Source organism: Gracilinanus agilis, chromosome 4, assembly GCF_016433145.1.
Source record: "Gracilinanus agilis isolate LMUSP501 chromosome 4, AgileGrace, whole genome shotgun sequence".
Classification (NCBI taxonomy): Eukaryota; Metazoa; Chordata; class Mammalia; order Didelphimorphia; family Didelphidae; genus Gracilinanus; species Gracilinanus agilis.
Genome location: NC_058133.1, coordinates 276,104,915 through 276,122,011, shown reverse-complemented (window position 1 = coordinate 276,122,011; position 17,097 = coordinate 276,104,915). Strand labels below are relative to the sequence as shown.

Below are 17,097 nucleotides of genomic sequence, written 5' to 3'. Positions count from 1 at the left end.
CCTCGTCTTCAGCCTCTTCCCGGCCCCCGTGCCGCCGGCCCCGCTCCCCTTCGGGGCACCGCGGCCGCCACGGCTCCCCGTCCCCGCCGCCGCACTCTGTCCGCGGCCGCCGGCGCGGCTCTCCATCTCCTCCGTGGAGCCGTCGTGGTTCCCCGAGCCCGCCGCGGGGCCGCCGGGGCTCTCCGTCCCCGCCTCGCTCTCGCCGGGCCTCGCCTTCTCCGACCCGGCCCCGACGCCTCTTCCCGTCGGGCTCCGGCGGCTTCCGCGGCAGCAGCCGCTCGTGCTCCCGCTCCGACTTCGCCCGGGACGGCCGCGGAGACCATCCGGGGGACAGCGGCAGCCGGGTAATCCACCCCCGGGCCCCGCTGCCCCCGGGCTGGGGTCCAGAGCAGGGAGGACCCCCGTGCCCTCGGGAGCCGCTCAGAGCCTCCCTCGCCTGACCCGGGCACAGCCAGTGTAGACTCCCTTCCGGGCCTAGCTGGCCCCTAGAAAGCGTTTCCGTATAACGGGGTCTTCCCTGAGGGATAACGGGAATCGGGATTAATAATCGAGGAGCCCTTTTGGTGATGGAGCAGTGTGTTTTCCCAGGCTCTGGGTGAGATTTGTGGGAAAATTTGGCCCCACCCCCACTCCCTGTTTTCTTTTTTTTCCATAAACTACCTTTCGTGTCACTTGTCTATAGGGCCTGGGTAATGGCAGTGAGTGCAGTGGTAGACTTCTGAGCAGTCCTTCCTTGGAGACCTGCGGCACTGCAGTCTTTTGGGGCTTCAGCCGCCTCCTGAGGCTTGGGAAAGACAGCTCTTGTCATGGCAGCCTTCTCTGCGGAAGAGGAGACAGAGTGGTATTTTTCTGAGCTCGAGCCTGTTTTCCTTGAAATGAAATTAGCCCTATTCAAAGGGGGGAAACAGGAGTAGAAAGGATGTGAGATGAGTTTATTTAGCCTGGACTATTTAACATTATCTTTTTCTCTCCTTCCCTCCCCTCCCCCTTTGTGTTCTGATTGCTGAGCTGTAGACTTTTATTTTGAGAGATCTCTTGAATCCCAATGGTAGGGATTTCTATTTCCTTGAGTGGTTCCGTGAGATGCTGTAGATATGAATGGGCTATTTTTTTCTGTCGTCATAGCTGAATAAGAATATGGTGTCAAGATCCGGGGAGAGCAAAAGGGGAGACAATTTGGGAAGGCGAAGGAGATAAATCCTACCTTCAAGGAAATATTCTTGAACGTTGAAATTGAGATTGGGGTTACGGAATCGTCTAATGATTTATTTCTAATGAATTATTTCTTACCCTGGAAGTAGTGCTTCCAGGAAAATGGGAAAATTTTTTTTGTACCCTCGATTTTGTCTCTTCTCATTTTTCTAACCTCTGTGATCCCATACTGAATTCCGCTGTTTTAAAATGAAAGGAAACTACCCTTGACCACCAGCTGCTGTGTTTTGTCTCTGCAGAGGAGATCTCCTGGACTTCGTTCTGAATCTTCAGTGGAACAAAGCTTGCGGATCACTGTCGGCAATGACCGATTTTGCCTTGGCTCACCTGACCCCCGAAGGCTTAATGATCGATTAGGGTCTCCAGTGGATAACCTGGGTGACATAGACAGGTAGGATTCTTCTAAAACTAGGGGTTATGGTAGTGGCTTGTAATTGTAGACTGGCTCTTAATTACTGAAGTTCTTGTGTTTGAAGTATTGGGTATTAGCACTGAAATTGTGGACCCATGTCCAGCACAGAGTGTAACAGAGGCCTTGAGGGTTGGAAGGCCTCCAAGAAAGAAGGACATAAAGACTATGCTGCTAGATGAAATCTGTGTGGGTAAAAAATTGAAAGGGGGAAGGTTGATTTAATATGATCAGAGTCTATAAAATTAGGAAGGGATTGGATAATGGAATTAAACAAGCCCCTTTTCAACAAATCCTGGAATACTGAAATAAAGTTCCCTTCTTAAAGAGTTTTTGGACTTATTGTTTAGGCTGAGAATATAGATTTGTAAGAGGTTAAATTAATGAATAAAAAGATCAAACACATTTAAAGGGAAGTTAGATGTTAAGAGTTCATCTTTAACTTAAAATGATCCTGAAATAGGAATCCATACTAGCTGTCCTTCAATCCATTGATTATTTGTTTTTTTTTTTTTTTTTTTTTTTTTTTTTTTTTTTTTTTTAATTTTAAACCCTTAACTTCTGTGTATTGACTTATAGGTGGAAGATTGGCAAGGGTAGGCAATGGGGGTCAAGTGACTTGCCCAGGGTCACACAGCTGGGAAGTGTCTGAGGCCGGATTTGAACCTAGGACCTCCTGTCTCTAGGCCTGGCTCCCAATCCACTGAGCTACCCAGCTGCCCCCTTGATTATTTGTTTTTAATTTAGACATAGACATCATTGAGCATGAATGGTCTGGCCCATTAAGATAGTAGGCTCTAACATTGCTGCTATTCAATGTTTTATTTAAAAAAATTAACATTGAGCAACAGTTTAAATAAACTAGCTTAACTTTGCATTTAAATTAATTTTGTTGAAGAAATATATATATATTGTTATTCTATTAGAATTCTTTGTTCCTTAATTTCTTAACATCATTAATTTTTCCTATTGTGATCATTGTGCAAGGTCCACTCTTTTGGTTCTGTTTTTTTAACTTTTCATTATTTCATTATATAGGCCTTTGCAGATTTCTTTTATTTCAAATGCTTTTTGGTCTTAATTACATTGCATTATTCCATTTTATCAACATGCCACCCATTAGCCATTCCTTTACTTTTGAAACATTTAGGTTGTTGTTTAATTACATATAATTCTACTATGAAAATCTTTGAACAGATAGATAGCTTTTGTTTTTTTAATAACACTTTCAGGGTATATCTCCAACTATGGAATTACTGGGACAAAGAGTATGGTGATTTTTGTAACTTTTATCATGTACTTTGTTTCTCTCCAAAAAGATTCTGCAAGTTTGCAATTTCGTCAGCACTGAGTGTGCCTATTTCTCCACAGCCTTGTTGACTTTGAATCTTAATGTTTTTAATTATTCTTGGCAATGTGATGGGTATGAAGTGGTACCTCAAAGTTGTTTTAATTTGCATTTCTTTGACTTTTAATGGGATTGAACAATTTTTAAAACTGTCAACAATGTATTTCTTTTGAAATCCTTTCACCATGTATCTTTTGTGGATAGAGTTAATGTGCTTGGTTTTATGAAAATAAATTTTTATAACATAACTAAAAAGAAGGTAGCATATTGAGGAAATATTTACATAAAAATATCAGATAAGAACCTGACATCTTAATTATATAAAGAATTGTACTGAAACTATTAGGTGTTGAAAAGAGAGAAATATATTTTGGAGAGAACTAAATTTAAACTTGGCATTGGCTCCCAAGTCTGCAGGAAAAGGCCTGCAATTATGCAAGGAAAGAAACCATTTTGGAGTTTGCTTTTCCCTGCTTCCCTCAAATTATATAAACTTGAGTGTTTCAACAATGTCTGTTTTGGTCCATTCCCAGCACATTATGGGGAGTAAACAAATTGTTTGACAGTAAGCATGTGTGAATTTGCTCTCAAATGGAGACTGTCTATACATCAACAATTTGAGGATATGAAGGTGGGAGGAGGACATTAGACATGTATGTGAAGTAAGCATGAGAGGAATATAATTGCCCTAAATAGCATTTATCTCGAAGCACCACTTTAACAGTGGGCTAAGTAAAATGAGGGAAGATAACATACATAGTTTGATAGCTTTGAAGCCTATGGTCTGGAGTCATGGCTTCAAGTTTTATGAGTAAGCCATGCATCAAAGACACTCTGCTCAGCTGCTTCTGTTTCAGGAAGTGAGAGGTCAGCTGAGGTAAATTGGATGGAGGTGAGTCTCCTTTGTATTGTGCTTTGGAGGTGATTTGCATGTTTTCTATTGTTCACCAGAATATCACCCTTCAATTATAATGTACTAATGTTTTTTAAAATAAGTAAAATGTGGTTCTGCTTTTTAGCGAAAGATGAAAAAGCTGTTCTCTTTCCTTTTCTATGCCCTATCCCACTAATTTTTTTCTACAAATATGACTCTCTTCATGTTCAATTTGTGTAAGTTATTGTTTCTTGAGACTATCTACTAAATCTTGTTATAATCTTTGGAATGTCCTTTAACAGTGAGCCCAGGTTTAAGCTGGTGCTGATAATGAGAGAAGCTATCTCTCCCCCCCACCCCCATCTCCCCCAGCTCTTGCATATAAGTGAATTATTTACAAATAATTTGGAGTTTCCCTTCTTATACTCAAAGTTCTCAACAAATATCAGTCCACCAGTATTAAGTCCTGCAATGTGCTAGGAATTCAAAGGAAAAAATTCCTATTCTCAGAGTTTACTGTTCTATTGGAGGAGATAACACGTACATATGAAAGTACATACAAAATAAATACAGGGTAGTTAGGGAGAGTACTGACAGTGGGGAGAAGATCAGGAAAGGTTTTATATAAAAGATGATGCTTGAACTGTACTCTGAAGGAAGTAAAAAATTTTGAGAGTTGGGAGTGAGGAGGAAACATTCCAGGCATAGAGGATGGCCAGTGCAAAGGTGAAGAAGCTGGAGAAAGAGTGCATTGTGTGGAACCTAGAGAAGGTGGGTGTAGCTGTATAGTAATGCAAAGAGGTTTGGAAAGGTGCAAACCTAGAAAAGAGCTTCCGGCCAGGTTGTGAAGGGTTATGAATTTCCCATCTGGATAGTTCACCTGGATGATCATTTCTATGCTGCCAAGTTCATTTCTGATTAGAATAGCAACTTGCACTTGATTCTTGACATGTGTGCTCTAACTGGTTTTTTGGAAAAACCAGAAATACTATAAGCCATGTTGTGTTAAGTGAATGAATGTGTATTGTCTATGGGAGAACCAGTCTAGTTAGGACGGGAATGCAGTTTTAGCACCTTTCATACTTAAAATTTCATTTTCCTTCAAAATAGATTAGGGCCAGTACTTTTTGCCATATATAAAAGCCTTGGAGAAAGGAATTTTCAAGACTGCCATAGAGAATCAGCAGTAAAGAATGTGGACTCCAACTAGACCATTTTTCTAACAGCCAGACCCAACCAAACCTTGCAAAAGGTACCCATTTCAGGATTAGGCCTGATAGTAAGAGCTAAAGGATTTTTAGAACTTTCTGAGACTTGTCTTCCCCTGAGGTTACTTGACTCTTTGAGCCTTGGTTGGGAAGGAGACTTGCTAATTTCTGAAAAGTCTAATTTTGGTATGTGTTCATTTAACATTTTCTTTCTTCCAGTATCTTTGAGATCTTATGTCTGGACTCAGACTTTCTGGGAATTGACAGTATTTCTCTGTTTAGATTGACAGTACTTGATGCTGACACTCTTCTAAGAAATAGCTTCCTTTACCACTGAAGATCTTCAGGTGAAGGCTGGATGTCCTTTTCTTGTAAAAGGGATTACTCTTTAGGTGTGGAATTGACTGAAGGACTTCTGAAATTCCTTCCAACTCTGACTTTCTCTAATTTGATTAGACACTGAGTCTACTACATTAGTTGGTAATTGCATGTATCTTGGGTCCGACTAGGTTCTAGCCTTGGAGGCACAAATGAATTTGTTAAATCCACTAGATCTGTTCTTAAGTAGTATGACTAGAAAATGTCCTTGTTTTTTTTTTAGCAGTGAGGTAAGTCACTTTACCAATATTCTCTCCTAGTAGCAGGTGTGTTGAGGCACTCAAATCTTGGCTATACAAGCATTCTGCTTCTTTAAAATATAATATAATTGATCACTCTTGCAACATTCATTCATATACTGTGCTGTCATATACTACATTGAGACTTGTAATATCTTCCCCAACACAGGGAAGAAGTGGTAATAGGAACATTTCTTCCCTGACTGTTTTATTTTCAGCCTCTTCTAGAAAGATAAACTTTATCCTGGAGAGCTTGTCATAGGGTTATTAATAAATGTTATTCAGGTCTCTAGACCTATTGAAGAAGCCATGCCTACTAAAAAACAAAATTGGTAGCTCTAGGATTTTCTTCTGGTTTTAAAGCAAGCAGAAATAAAAACAACTACAGTAAGAAAGTAATTTATGAAAACAAAAGAAAGGCAACTCCTAAAACTGTAGAAGACATCAGTAATGATCATTCTAACTTTAGGACATTGTCCCTTTGGATCAGAGTGAGAGGTAAGCAATTTACTTTTTGTGTTTTTTTTTTTTTATAAATATAGATTTTTAAAAGGTTATAAGTTTTCGAAATGCCAGAATGCCTTTATATGTTCCTTACCAAAAGACTCTTTCTTTAAATATAAGCTACTATTGAAAATCTCTCCTAACCTGAGTAGTGCTATTGAAAGCTTGTAGTGGTGTGACATTTAGGGCATTTGACATTGGGAAAAGAATACTTTATGTAATAAGAACTTTCTGGAATCCTTAGAATAGGTTAGAATGGTTACCTTTCCTTTGTACTCAGAAGCAGGGATATAAACAGGACAGAGGTTTAATCTAGTTTCTGTTTTCCTCTATATACCTGAAAATAACTTACCTTTTTTGCTTCAAGATAAAAATATGATAAACCAGACTATTACTTAATCTGTCCTCCCCTGCTTTATAGATATTCAAATAGGGCCAGAGAAAGCTGACAGGAGAAGCCAGAGGATCTTTGGAACTTGGAGGCCAGGAGTATGATATATAATGTTCCTGGAAAGTCATGTTGATGCCAGTAGAAATCACTGACTAGCTCATTTTCTTTGAAATGGCTATTCCGTGACATCAGATATATGTTCTTATCTATTTTTGACCTTCTCATCATATTATATTCTTTCTTTTAGAATGCCCTGAGTAGTCCCAGATTAATCTCTTCTATCCTTATTGTCTTGAAATCCATTCTATCCAGTGATTCCTCTCTGTTTTCTTCAGGGATGACCTGGCTGATGGTCCTATCTTCACACATAGTTCCCAGTGCTCTCGGGGCCTTGAGCGCTACACCACTCGGGAAGAAGGGCCTCTTAGCCCTTTTCTGGGGCGGCTGGATGAGGACTACAGGACAAGAGAGGCCTTCCTCCATAGGTCTGACTATAACCCTCATGTTAGCCGTCATGATGATCTCCTTCGAGACAGAGACAAACTCAAAGTCTCCTATTCTGTTCGATCTGAGGAAAGAAGTAGGGAAGCCAAACGATCCCGATATGATGACAGTGAGAAGATACATAGTTTGGGTGGGGACCACCCTAACTATGCTTCAGGTGCTCGAAACTACCGCCAACGAAGACATAGCCCAAGCTCTCGGTTCATGGACCCTGAGTTCCGGGAGTTGGACCTCGCCAGGAGAAAACGGGAGGAAGAGGAAGAGCGAAACAGAAGCATGGGTCAGGATCTAGTGGGAGTAGATAGCAGCAGCAGCAGCAGTTGTACCATCTCTGGAGTATCAGGGTCAGAGCCAGGATATACAGTGCATCGACCAGAGGATGTACCTATGATGCCCAAGAAGTCCATTCTGAAGAAGCGAGTAGAAGTAGTTGTGGAGCCTTCTCTGCAGGTCTGAATCCTATTTTTCTTTTTCATCTACCCAGTCCCTTCTTTCCCCTGAGCCAGTCTGGGTACATTTTTACTTATTGTTAAATTTTGTTTTTGATACAGTTTTGAGTACTTTCCTAAAGGACTCACCTGAGCTCCTTTTGCTGTGTTGGTAATACTGTTTAACCAAAGTGTGTAGTGATAGATGCAAAGGTTTTCTTAAATAGGAAGTGTTCTGTTCAGGTCACTCCTAGGAATTTGTGGTGTTAATAATAGTGCATCAGTAATTAAGGATCTAGCTCTTTCTGTCTGTAAGAGGGCCTCCAAGTAGTTGATGTTGGAGAGAACTAACAGGGGTCCTGTCCTGTTAGATCGGCAAGACAAGGTATAGCACTATGGGTGTAGGACCAATCTATTCATGTTCCCCTCCAACCTACCTAAGGGTAATTTTTATCTATATCTACTTTTTCCAATTGACTCAGTAAGAACAAATGCATTTCATTTTTTGTTTTTGATTTTGTTGTCATTCTTGACCTATGAACTCCAAACATGAACATTTCATTATAAATGAAATTCTCATAAAGAGAATTGTATATAAGACCATAATTCTCTTTCATATAGTTGATTCTTTCAAAAGTATATAATTTAACACATTTACTTCAAAGCTGTCCTGATTGTGTTTCCTGCCTTATTTTCTCCTCTGCATTTTAAAAAATGCTTCAATGACCTCTTTTCTTGCTTGTTGTGGGTTTTTTCTTGGAAGGAGGCTATCTGATTACCCTTGTTTTCTCTGCTAAATTCCATCCTTCCCTCCACCCCCAACCCATTAAAAGGAGAAAGGAAAAAAAAATAACTATTGCCTAGTGTGTGCTAGGTATTGTGCTATGCACTTTATAACTTATTTTATTAAAAAAAAACCAACTCCCTTGTAGTAATAAACATAGTCAAATGAAACATATTCATACATTGTCCTTGTTTGACTATTTTTCATTCTTTACCTCTATAATCATGCTTAGTTACTGCAATGATCAGAGTTCTTAAAAGTCTCTCCAGGGGGCAGCTGGGTGACTCAGTGGATTGAGAGTCAGGCTTAGAGACAGGTCCTAGGTTCAAATCTGGCCTCAGACCCTTCCTATCTGTGTGACCCTAGGCAAGTCACTTAATCCCCATTGCCTAACCCTTACCACTCTTCTGCCTTGGAACCAATACACAGTATTGATTCTAAGACAGAAGGGAAGGGTTAAAAAAAAAAGTCTCCATATTGCTTTATTTTATAGTGTTGTAGTTGAACAAATGCATTTTAAATAAGATCCTGCCCTGGGTCTACTTGAGGGCTAAAGTAATGATATTTGTCTTTGCAGATGGAGAGTTTTTCTAGCAGTACCAATTCTAGCCAAGAACTTCCTCTCATCTCTGGCCACCCATCTCTTCCCCCAAGCAGTGCTACCGTTCCTTTTACTTCAGAGGTTGAAAACAACAAAGGAACCCTGACAGAGACTGCATTGAAGGAACCCCAAGAATCCTATCAGTGGGGTCCCCTTTCTGGGCTGCCTAAGGATACTAGCCCCCTCAGAGAGAAGTTTGGGAGTTTTCTAAGCCACAAGGAGAAAATAGATGGGAAGATTGAGTCTGGTGAGCGGCACACGGATTTCTTGTTGCCTCATGAGAGAGCCAGCCAGGATGGCAGTGGTTTTTCTCGAATTCTGGGTATGTTGGCAGAGCCTACCAGTGCCCAAGAAAAGAGACGACGTAGCTTTCCAGACATAGAGGATGAGGAAAAGTTTCTCTATGGGAATGAAGAAGAGGACTTGAAGCCAGAATTTCCACCAAAGTCACTTGGAGGCCTTGGTAGTGAAGCCCGGAGAGAGAGAGCAAACTCCTCTCCCTCCCCATCATCAGCTCTGAAACTGGAAGGACGAGATGAAACCAATCCAGAATATGCCAAAATCCATAACTTGCTCAAGACCATAGGGTTGGATATTGGGGTGGCAGAGATTAGCAAGTTGGCTGTGCGCACCCAGGAACGACTTCATGGAAAGAAATTTCCCTCACATTCCTCAGTCGATCGACGTTCAGTTGATCGACGTTCTTTATCTGATCGAAGTTCTTCAGACTCACACAGACTGGAAAGCAGGGAGGCACGGCGGAGTGATACTCGGTCCCCTGAGATGTCCAGACCACATATGGCTTCTCCTGTGGATCCTTATCTGAGGGCAAAGAACAGCCCTCCATTCCTCAAGTCTGACCATTCCATGAGTCAGATCCCAGGACCAGAAGTGGCCAATAGTGGGCCCCGGCCATCTGCCATCAGATGTCTAATTCCCTCAGCCCCAGCTCCCCCCATTAGACTTCCACACTGCACTTCCTCTGTGACTCAGTTTCAGATTCCCACTAATACTCAGTTCCCTGCAGCTCAGATTCCTCCAGACTACCAGACACCTCCTATCCCTCCTTCTACTTATGATGCCTATAGACATTACATGGCATATGCAGTCTCTGCTTGGCCCATGTATCCTTCCCCCCAACAACCTAGCCATCCACTGACTGATCCTCACAGACTCATACCTGTCACTAAGCAGGTCACCCCTAGCCGCCCCAACCTTCGTGTGATCCCCACCATACCCCCTGCTGAAACCAAGAGGGATGAATCAATGCTAGTTCCCATCCCTGTCATCAACAACTCCAACAAGGTGCCTGTTCGATTACCCATTCCACCACTTATGAGATACAATCCAGAAAAGATCTCAGATGAGAAGAACCGGGCTTCGCAGAAGCAGAAGGTGAAGATTAGCCTTGTAGTTGAATCTTGTGAACTGGGTCCTTTGTTTTAGGCCATGATGGGCAGCTCAGTACCAAATTTGTTTTTGTTTTGTTATGGGGATGGGAGCTGTGGTCGGGTACTGGTTTCTTTAGTTGCTGTAGGAATTGTAATCCTCTCCCATGCAAGTGGGCCTTTCTCCCCGGATTTCCTCACATGTTGCTCTTTAGGGTGATTCTGTGAGCAGTCCTTCCTGGGTGTGATTCTAGGTCCAACCTTGGGAGAACAGTTGTCTTTTCAGCCGACTTTCTAACTTTCTTGTCCAAAGCCAAGGTCTCTTCATGTTGTTGAGCTTTTGTGGTATTGAGTACAAGATGTTTTGTAGTGGAGGTGGGAAGTCTTAAATAGTCATGGCTCTATCAGAGGTTTTCTGGCCAATGGGGTGGGCAGTAGTTATCGATCTTTATGCTTCTTTCTAGTGAAATTTTTACAATGATCATAGGAAATAAGACGTGGCTTGGGAACATAAGTTCTACTGTTTCTGCTTTTTCCAGTTGCCCTTAGAGGGAGTAAAGTATGAGAAATGATGGCTTCATAATTGTACCTCATATTTGGGTATCTCTTTAAAGTTTGCAAAGCATTTTCACATACATTCTTATTTGATAATGACCCTTTATGTTGTCAGTCTGTGAGAAGAGAATTGAAGAGATGTAAAACATCAGGAAATTTGAAGCCACAGAAAGAAACTTTTAGCATTTTGTTTTAAGGGGGTGGGTTGTTTTGTTTTTTTTGCCTTATTTATTTTTCTTGGGTGAAGAGAGGGAATTAGAGATTATAAATGTTTAGGGCATGTGAAATATACAACACATTTAGTACTCTTTGTAGATCTAAAATAATTTAGTTATATATATGTTTATATAATATGTATTGATTTTTTTAAAATTTTATATATTGTGAGTTATGGAGACTTTAGAGAAAGAACAGAAAATAAGAGTGTTTTTATTTTCCCCTTCTTGTTTTCCTAGGCCTTTACATCTCTATGCTACTGTAAGCTAGTTGGAGATAGTTAGGTGGTGGTTTAGTGGGTAGAACACTAGATTTGGAGTTAGAAAATCAGGAAGACCTGAATCCAAATTTGGTCTCCGACACTATCTGTATGACTCTTCCAGATCACTTACCTCTCTCAGCCTCAGTTTTATGGGTAAAACAGAGATAATAATAACTAAGGAACTTAACAATATTATTGGGAAGGTCAAACAAGATGTCTGTAAAATGCTTTGCAATACTCTAATAGCTATATATGTAAGTGTCAATTATTGTTAATAAGCTATATTCTTCCTCTCTTGAAATGGAGGCTGGTGGCTTCTATGGATACAGAACCAAAAAAAATTCAGAGCCAACTTTTAGTGACTAATTCTTTTCCCACAGTCCTTTTCATGAGCCTTAGACCTGGGGCCAATTAATTTTAATTTAGAAATTATTCAAACCCAATGGTCTGTTCTCATGGCCCAGAAACAGCATCTGCCATTCCCTTCAAGTGAAATTTTATTGTCTAATTTCCTAATTTAGAAAGAGACTTACCGAGAATAATCTAGTACTTTCTCAAATAGTGTAGCTGATTGAATAGACAGCATGAGTTCTGGGTAGAGGAAGGAAGAGAGAGGTTTGAATTTTTTTCTGACCACTTTATTAGAATAGAAATGGATTCAGGGATGAGCTCATAGATATTGGGCTCAAATGTAGGTAGGCACATGTATGTCTTTGAGATTATCAAGTATGAGAGCTTTTGGGGAAGGGATGCTAGTAATATAGCTGGAGTCTGTTGCTGGAAGTGAGAGGAAGCACCATACCCTTCTGTACCCTACAGGTTATAGAAGAGAGGGAAAAACTGAGGAGTGACCGGGATGCACGGCAGAAGAAGATGTACTATCTCAGGACTGAGCTGGATCGGCTTCATAAGCAGCAAGGTATTGCTCCTTGCCCTAGAATGAAGCTGTTTCTGTTACCCCAGGTTGAGGAGGAAAGCTAATTGGAAAGGATTTAGGAAGAATCTAGGATGATGGATTTATTGCCCATGGGGCCTGAGTTATACAGTTATTCCTTATTCTACTGCCTTGGAAATTTGAATTCCTAGCCACTTAGGAGAGGTAGGGGCTTTTGCTCTAATATCAGTATTGAGTACTGGGATCTGACAGTCTCATTGTTGGAGTGGTATGGGAGAAGAGTGGGTAAGAGTTTCAGTGAAGTTCTAACTATTCCTTTCTGGGTCTTGAATAAGTAACTGAGTAAGAGTGGAGGAGGCTCATTGTTAACCTCTGTAAAAACCAGTCTCATATGAGTGAGAAATATACCTGAGTGATTGGGAAAAGGAGGCTGTTTTGTATGCCTCAAAAATGTAGTGTGTAAGGAAGAGAATCAGGAATTTTGTGATTGAGTTCAGCTGGACTAGGAAAGCTAAAATGAGCCCCTTGAATTAAGTTAAATGAGTTATGAGCTAGAAAACCTTTTCTGGTTTAAAGACCCATTTAACTATCCTTTTTCAGCCCATCAAGTCTCAGGAAGAATTATAAGTTGAATTATCATCAGTCATCATCAACATCATCATCAAATGTAGTCATGGAATAGAAAAAGGCCACCTGAGATTACATGGTCCCTTCATCTGCCCCTAGTTAGGCTTTACTTAAAAAATAAACAGGCAAAAAAAAAAGAGCCTATAAGTGCTCTTAAAAACCTTGGGGAAAAAATTCTACAACCTGTTCTAGTAGTTTGTTGGGGCTTTTTTCCCCATTGTAGTTGAAATATTAATTTATACTCTTAACTGATTTATCATGTGATGCTTTCTACTACCGTCTCACCAGGGGAGATGCTCCGTAAGAAACGACGGGAGAAAGATGGCCACAAAGACCCACTCCTGGTGGAGGTGAGCCGACTGCAGGACAACATCATGAAGGACATGGCAGAGCTGCGGCGTGAGGCAGAGGCAGCAGAAAAGAAACAGTCTGAGCTGGACAAGGTGGCTCAGATCCTGGGGATCAACATCTTTGATAAAACCCAAAAGCCTTCTAATGATAGCAAAGAGTCGTCAGAGAAGTCTGGGAAGGCTGAGAAATCCAAGAGCCCAGAAAAAGTGTCTCCATCCTCTAACAACTCTTCCTCCTCCTCCTCTTCCTCCTCCTCTTCTTCTAGCAAGGTAATGTCTGATCTCAGATATTGATGAGGAGGAGAGAGTCTTGGGGCTCATCAGGCCTAATCATCTGTACCTAGGTCAGGGCCTGGCAGAGCAGGGTGTGTGTGTGCTTTTCAAATTCAATTACTTGTGTGTTATCAGCTCTCTTATTTAGGGGTTGGCTATTTCACCAGAACTTATTGGAATTGATAAGAGTTTTCCTGGCATGTGGTGCTTCTTTGAGAAAGAAGCATCAGTCTGGAGGTGGTATGGTCTCTGATAGAGATTGGGACAGTGCACAGAAAACTTATATGGTTTACATTCTGGGCCAGGTGAGATGGCAGGCTTTTTCCCTTTTAAAAGAGTACTTTTCTGAAATCACCCTTTAGGATTAATGTTGCTTATTTTTCTTGAATGAACTCTTTTGGATTCACCTACAGAATAGATTGCTGGATCTCTATTGGCAGTTTTCTGTTCTTTGGGTCTTTTATGACTTAACTAAAACTTTTTTTTTTTTTTTTGGTCTGAGTTGTTATTCTGGATTGTAAAGACAGGAAAAGCTATATGTGATCTTGTCCAGAGCCTAGTATCCAAGTGACTCAGGCCCCATATAAATTTGTTTTGTGTCATTGTCTAGCCTGTGTAATCCAGGAGGAATGAGTTTTAGTTTCCTTATGTCCTTTTAGCATAGTTCTCTTCATCAAATATATGCAGTTGTTGTGATTACTATTGCACGAATCAGGTAGGTGCTCTGAAGGGGAAAAAAGTTCTGAGGTTTTGGTCCTTTGTAGTTGACTGGCACATGGGTTAGGATTATTGTCTTCCTTAGATCTGAGAAGATTTGTCATCTTGATTTGCCTGTAAATTCTCAGTCTGAATTGGCAGGAACATGTATAGACCTGGTACTTCTGAACTGATCTTACAGTCTAATTTTCCTCTTCCTAGTAAGGAACTACTTCTGCCATGTCCCTACCCTTTTTACCCTTGCTATTTCTCCTTTATTTAACCTAGTATAATAAATAAAAGTTAGAGTTCTTAGTATAGTGACTCATGTGCAGTGGCAAAAATACTCAGAATTTGCCTTTGAATCTTTACCACCTGCCCTATCTATGACCTCATAGTGCCCACTTTGCAGCAGGCCTCCCACATCACAAATTATATCTCTATATCCTCTCACCCCATTCCATTTCCCATTTCTTTAGTGCTTTGCTTCACAACTAGCTGAAAGTATTTTAATGTCAGTAAAATTAGTTTATGAAGGAAGATTTAATGGGTTACCCTGAGAGGTAGCATTTCAAAAGAAAATACAGATTAAACTAATGGAATGGAGCTCTAATGATAGAATTTCTATTTTTGGAGCTAGAGATGCATTCCCAGAACCTGAAGGTAATCACCTCTTCTACCTGCACAATGCTTAGGCCTTCTCTAAGGCTTCCCAAACCAAAGTGTGGCTGTGGGGAAGGAATTAAATGACTGCTTTACTTTCCAAGAAAGATTCTTTTGGTGCATTTTATTTTAGCTACTGCTGTTATTTGGTTCTCATGGTGAGATGAAACTATGAAGTCACAGTGATTTTGTCTTAGATCTAGGCTTCTCTAGGTTCCCTCCTCTTTTCTGAAGGCCTAGCCAGTGGATAGAACTTGTATCCTGGAGGTATAATCATGTGGACCCTACTAAATGTGAAGTGGGGAATATTTTCTTTGAACTGACCCTAGCATGGCTGGAGTTATTAATGTCCTTTTTTCTAAGAGGGCAGGAGTTGTTTAAGCTCTAAGCTCTTATTATTTGAAACTTTTTTTTACCTATAGGAATCAAAATCGAATAATGAGAAGTCTCATGCCAAGAGCCCCAAGCCCACAGATACTTCATCCCAGCCCTCAGCCAAGCATTCTTCCCAGCTGGCTACTGTGTATGAATATTATGATGCTGGGAATCATTGGTGCAGAGATTGCAACACCATTTGTGGGACCATGTTTGATTTCTTTACTCACATGCATAAGAAGAAACATAGACAGGTAGGTGTCCTGGCCTCTCCTTTATTCTTCCTTCCCTTCCCCTCACTCTGTGCCTCCTTCCACATCTCAAACTCTGTCTGACAAGTGAAAAGTTCTCATGTGGGCAGGAGCCCTAATCCAAAGAGCCAAGCAACCCCTTCGAAGGAGACATCATCCCCAGGGGTTCAGTCCAGGGATCCTGGCTGTACCTAGACACCATAACAAGTGTAAGTGGAGCTTTTGTCTCTTGATTCCTTGAGTACCTGATTTTTTTTGAGTTTCACTTAATCCATTGCTGGCTGCTTGCTCTAACATTTGTTTACCTTTTTCACAGGTGATTTCCGTTTTAACCATTTGGCAGATGGGGAGGGGGGGAGGGTTGCTGGGGTCTATGGCCTCAGGTGGGAAAGAAAATGACAGAGAGGAAAGGTGTATCCTTGAGTTATTAGTGCTATTGTGTGAGCACCTCTGCCTCTTGCAAATAGACACTGGATCCCTACAACAGACCTTGGGCTTCGAAGATCCAGAGTGAGGCCAAGCAAGATAACACCAAGCGTGCTGATAAAATAACGGTTCCTGCCAAAGGTATGTTCCCTTCTTTACCTATGTCATTTTTTTAGTTAGTTGGCAGAGGATTCCTTTGGCTCTGATGCTTAGGGGCAGCAGCAAAGGATAGAAGTAGGGTGAATAGTGTCCTCATTCATGATCAAGGCCAGAGCTTCAAGTTATTGGCTTATTTTCTATTCTCTTATTTGGCAATTTTTTTTTTCACTTGAAATTCAATGAACTAAGAAAAATCAGAGATGAGATACTTCATTTGAACGGCTTTTGCTTCTTAAAAGAACCCAAAAGGATCTAGATTAGTTGTTAGGATAGTGAAGTGCTTAAGAGTAATGGGAAATAAGTTTCTTCATTCTTCATCTTCTCTAGTTGAAAAGTAATCAATATTTGCCATACTGTGGATCTGATGAGTAGGCAAATTATTGACTGACATATGAGTAGTTCTAGTCTGACTGTCTTTTTTGAAGCTTGGTTGGGAGGTTGAGATTCCAAGAGCATTAGCAACAGAATTATCAATTAGTGGACCATGAATTATTAGCTTTCTGAGAACTCAATAAATGGCATCCATATAATTAAGTAGTTGTTTTGATTTTCTTGCATGTGGGATGGATTTTAGAAGCTCATTGTTCTTTGTCTTTGTTTGGAAGGAGAGTGATAATGACCAAGGAGCTTGAACAAGTCTTAGGACTAGTAGAGTAAGTAGGGAGTGGTTAAAAGAATGTCTTCCATTCTTCCTAAAGACAAGGCAAGAAAAACTTGAAAGTATCTCCTTAAGAGATTTTGCTTTTGTCTAATCTGAGTTGTGTTTTTTTTTTTAAGCCCAAGTCAAATAGAACTATCATGGATTCCTTCTCAAGATTTCTTATTGTTGGCATATAAGCTTCTATCCTTAAGGTGACACTTTGTTCTTATAAGAATGACAGTTGGATAGTGAGAGATAAAAGGGAAGCTGGAAAGTTTGTGAGAAGGGGCTTTTTGCTCTAAGGTTTCCTGAGGGCAGGGTACTGCTGGCAGTTGCTGGTGACAGTTGGTTGCTGTAAAATCTGATTGAAGGAGGAGAGTATGTGGGTTTGTAGTTGTCTGCTGTTTAGTGAGTTAGTTAGAATATATATATATATATATA

At 40.7% G+C, this 17,097-nt stretch overlaps 1 protein-coding gene across 1 annotated transcript in view; it reads left to right on the top strand.

Annotated features, from left to right (window-relative positions):
- Positions 1-2: 2 nt before the first annotated feature.
- The window catches only part of ZNF318 (zinc finger protein 318), a gene marked incomplete at its 5' end in the record, with an annotated part of 22,438 nt that continues 5,343 nt past the window's right edge, over positions 3-17,097 (top strand). The window contains 8 exons of the mRNA XM_044675326.1: positions 3-344; positions 1,452-1,603; positions 6,899-7,517; positions 8,857-10,275; positions 12,121-12,220; positions 13,112-13,443; positions 15,228-15,434; positions 15,899-15,998. Of these exons, the coding sequence (XP_044531261.1) occupies positions 3-344; positions 1,452-1,603; positions 6,899-7,517; positions 8,857-10,275; positions 12,121-12,220; positions 13,112-13,443; positions 15,228-15,434; positions 15,899-15,998 (3,271 nt within the window). The remainder of the gene's footprint in view (positions 345-1,451; positions 1,604-6,898; positions 7,518-8,856; positions 10,276-12,120; positions 12,221-13,111; positions 13,444-15,227; positions 15,435-15,898; positions 15,999-17,097) is intronic.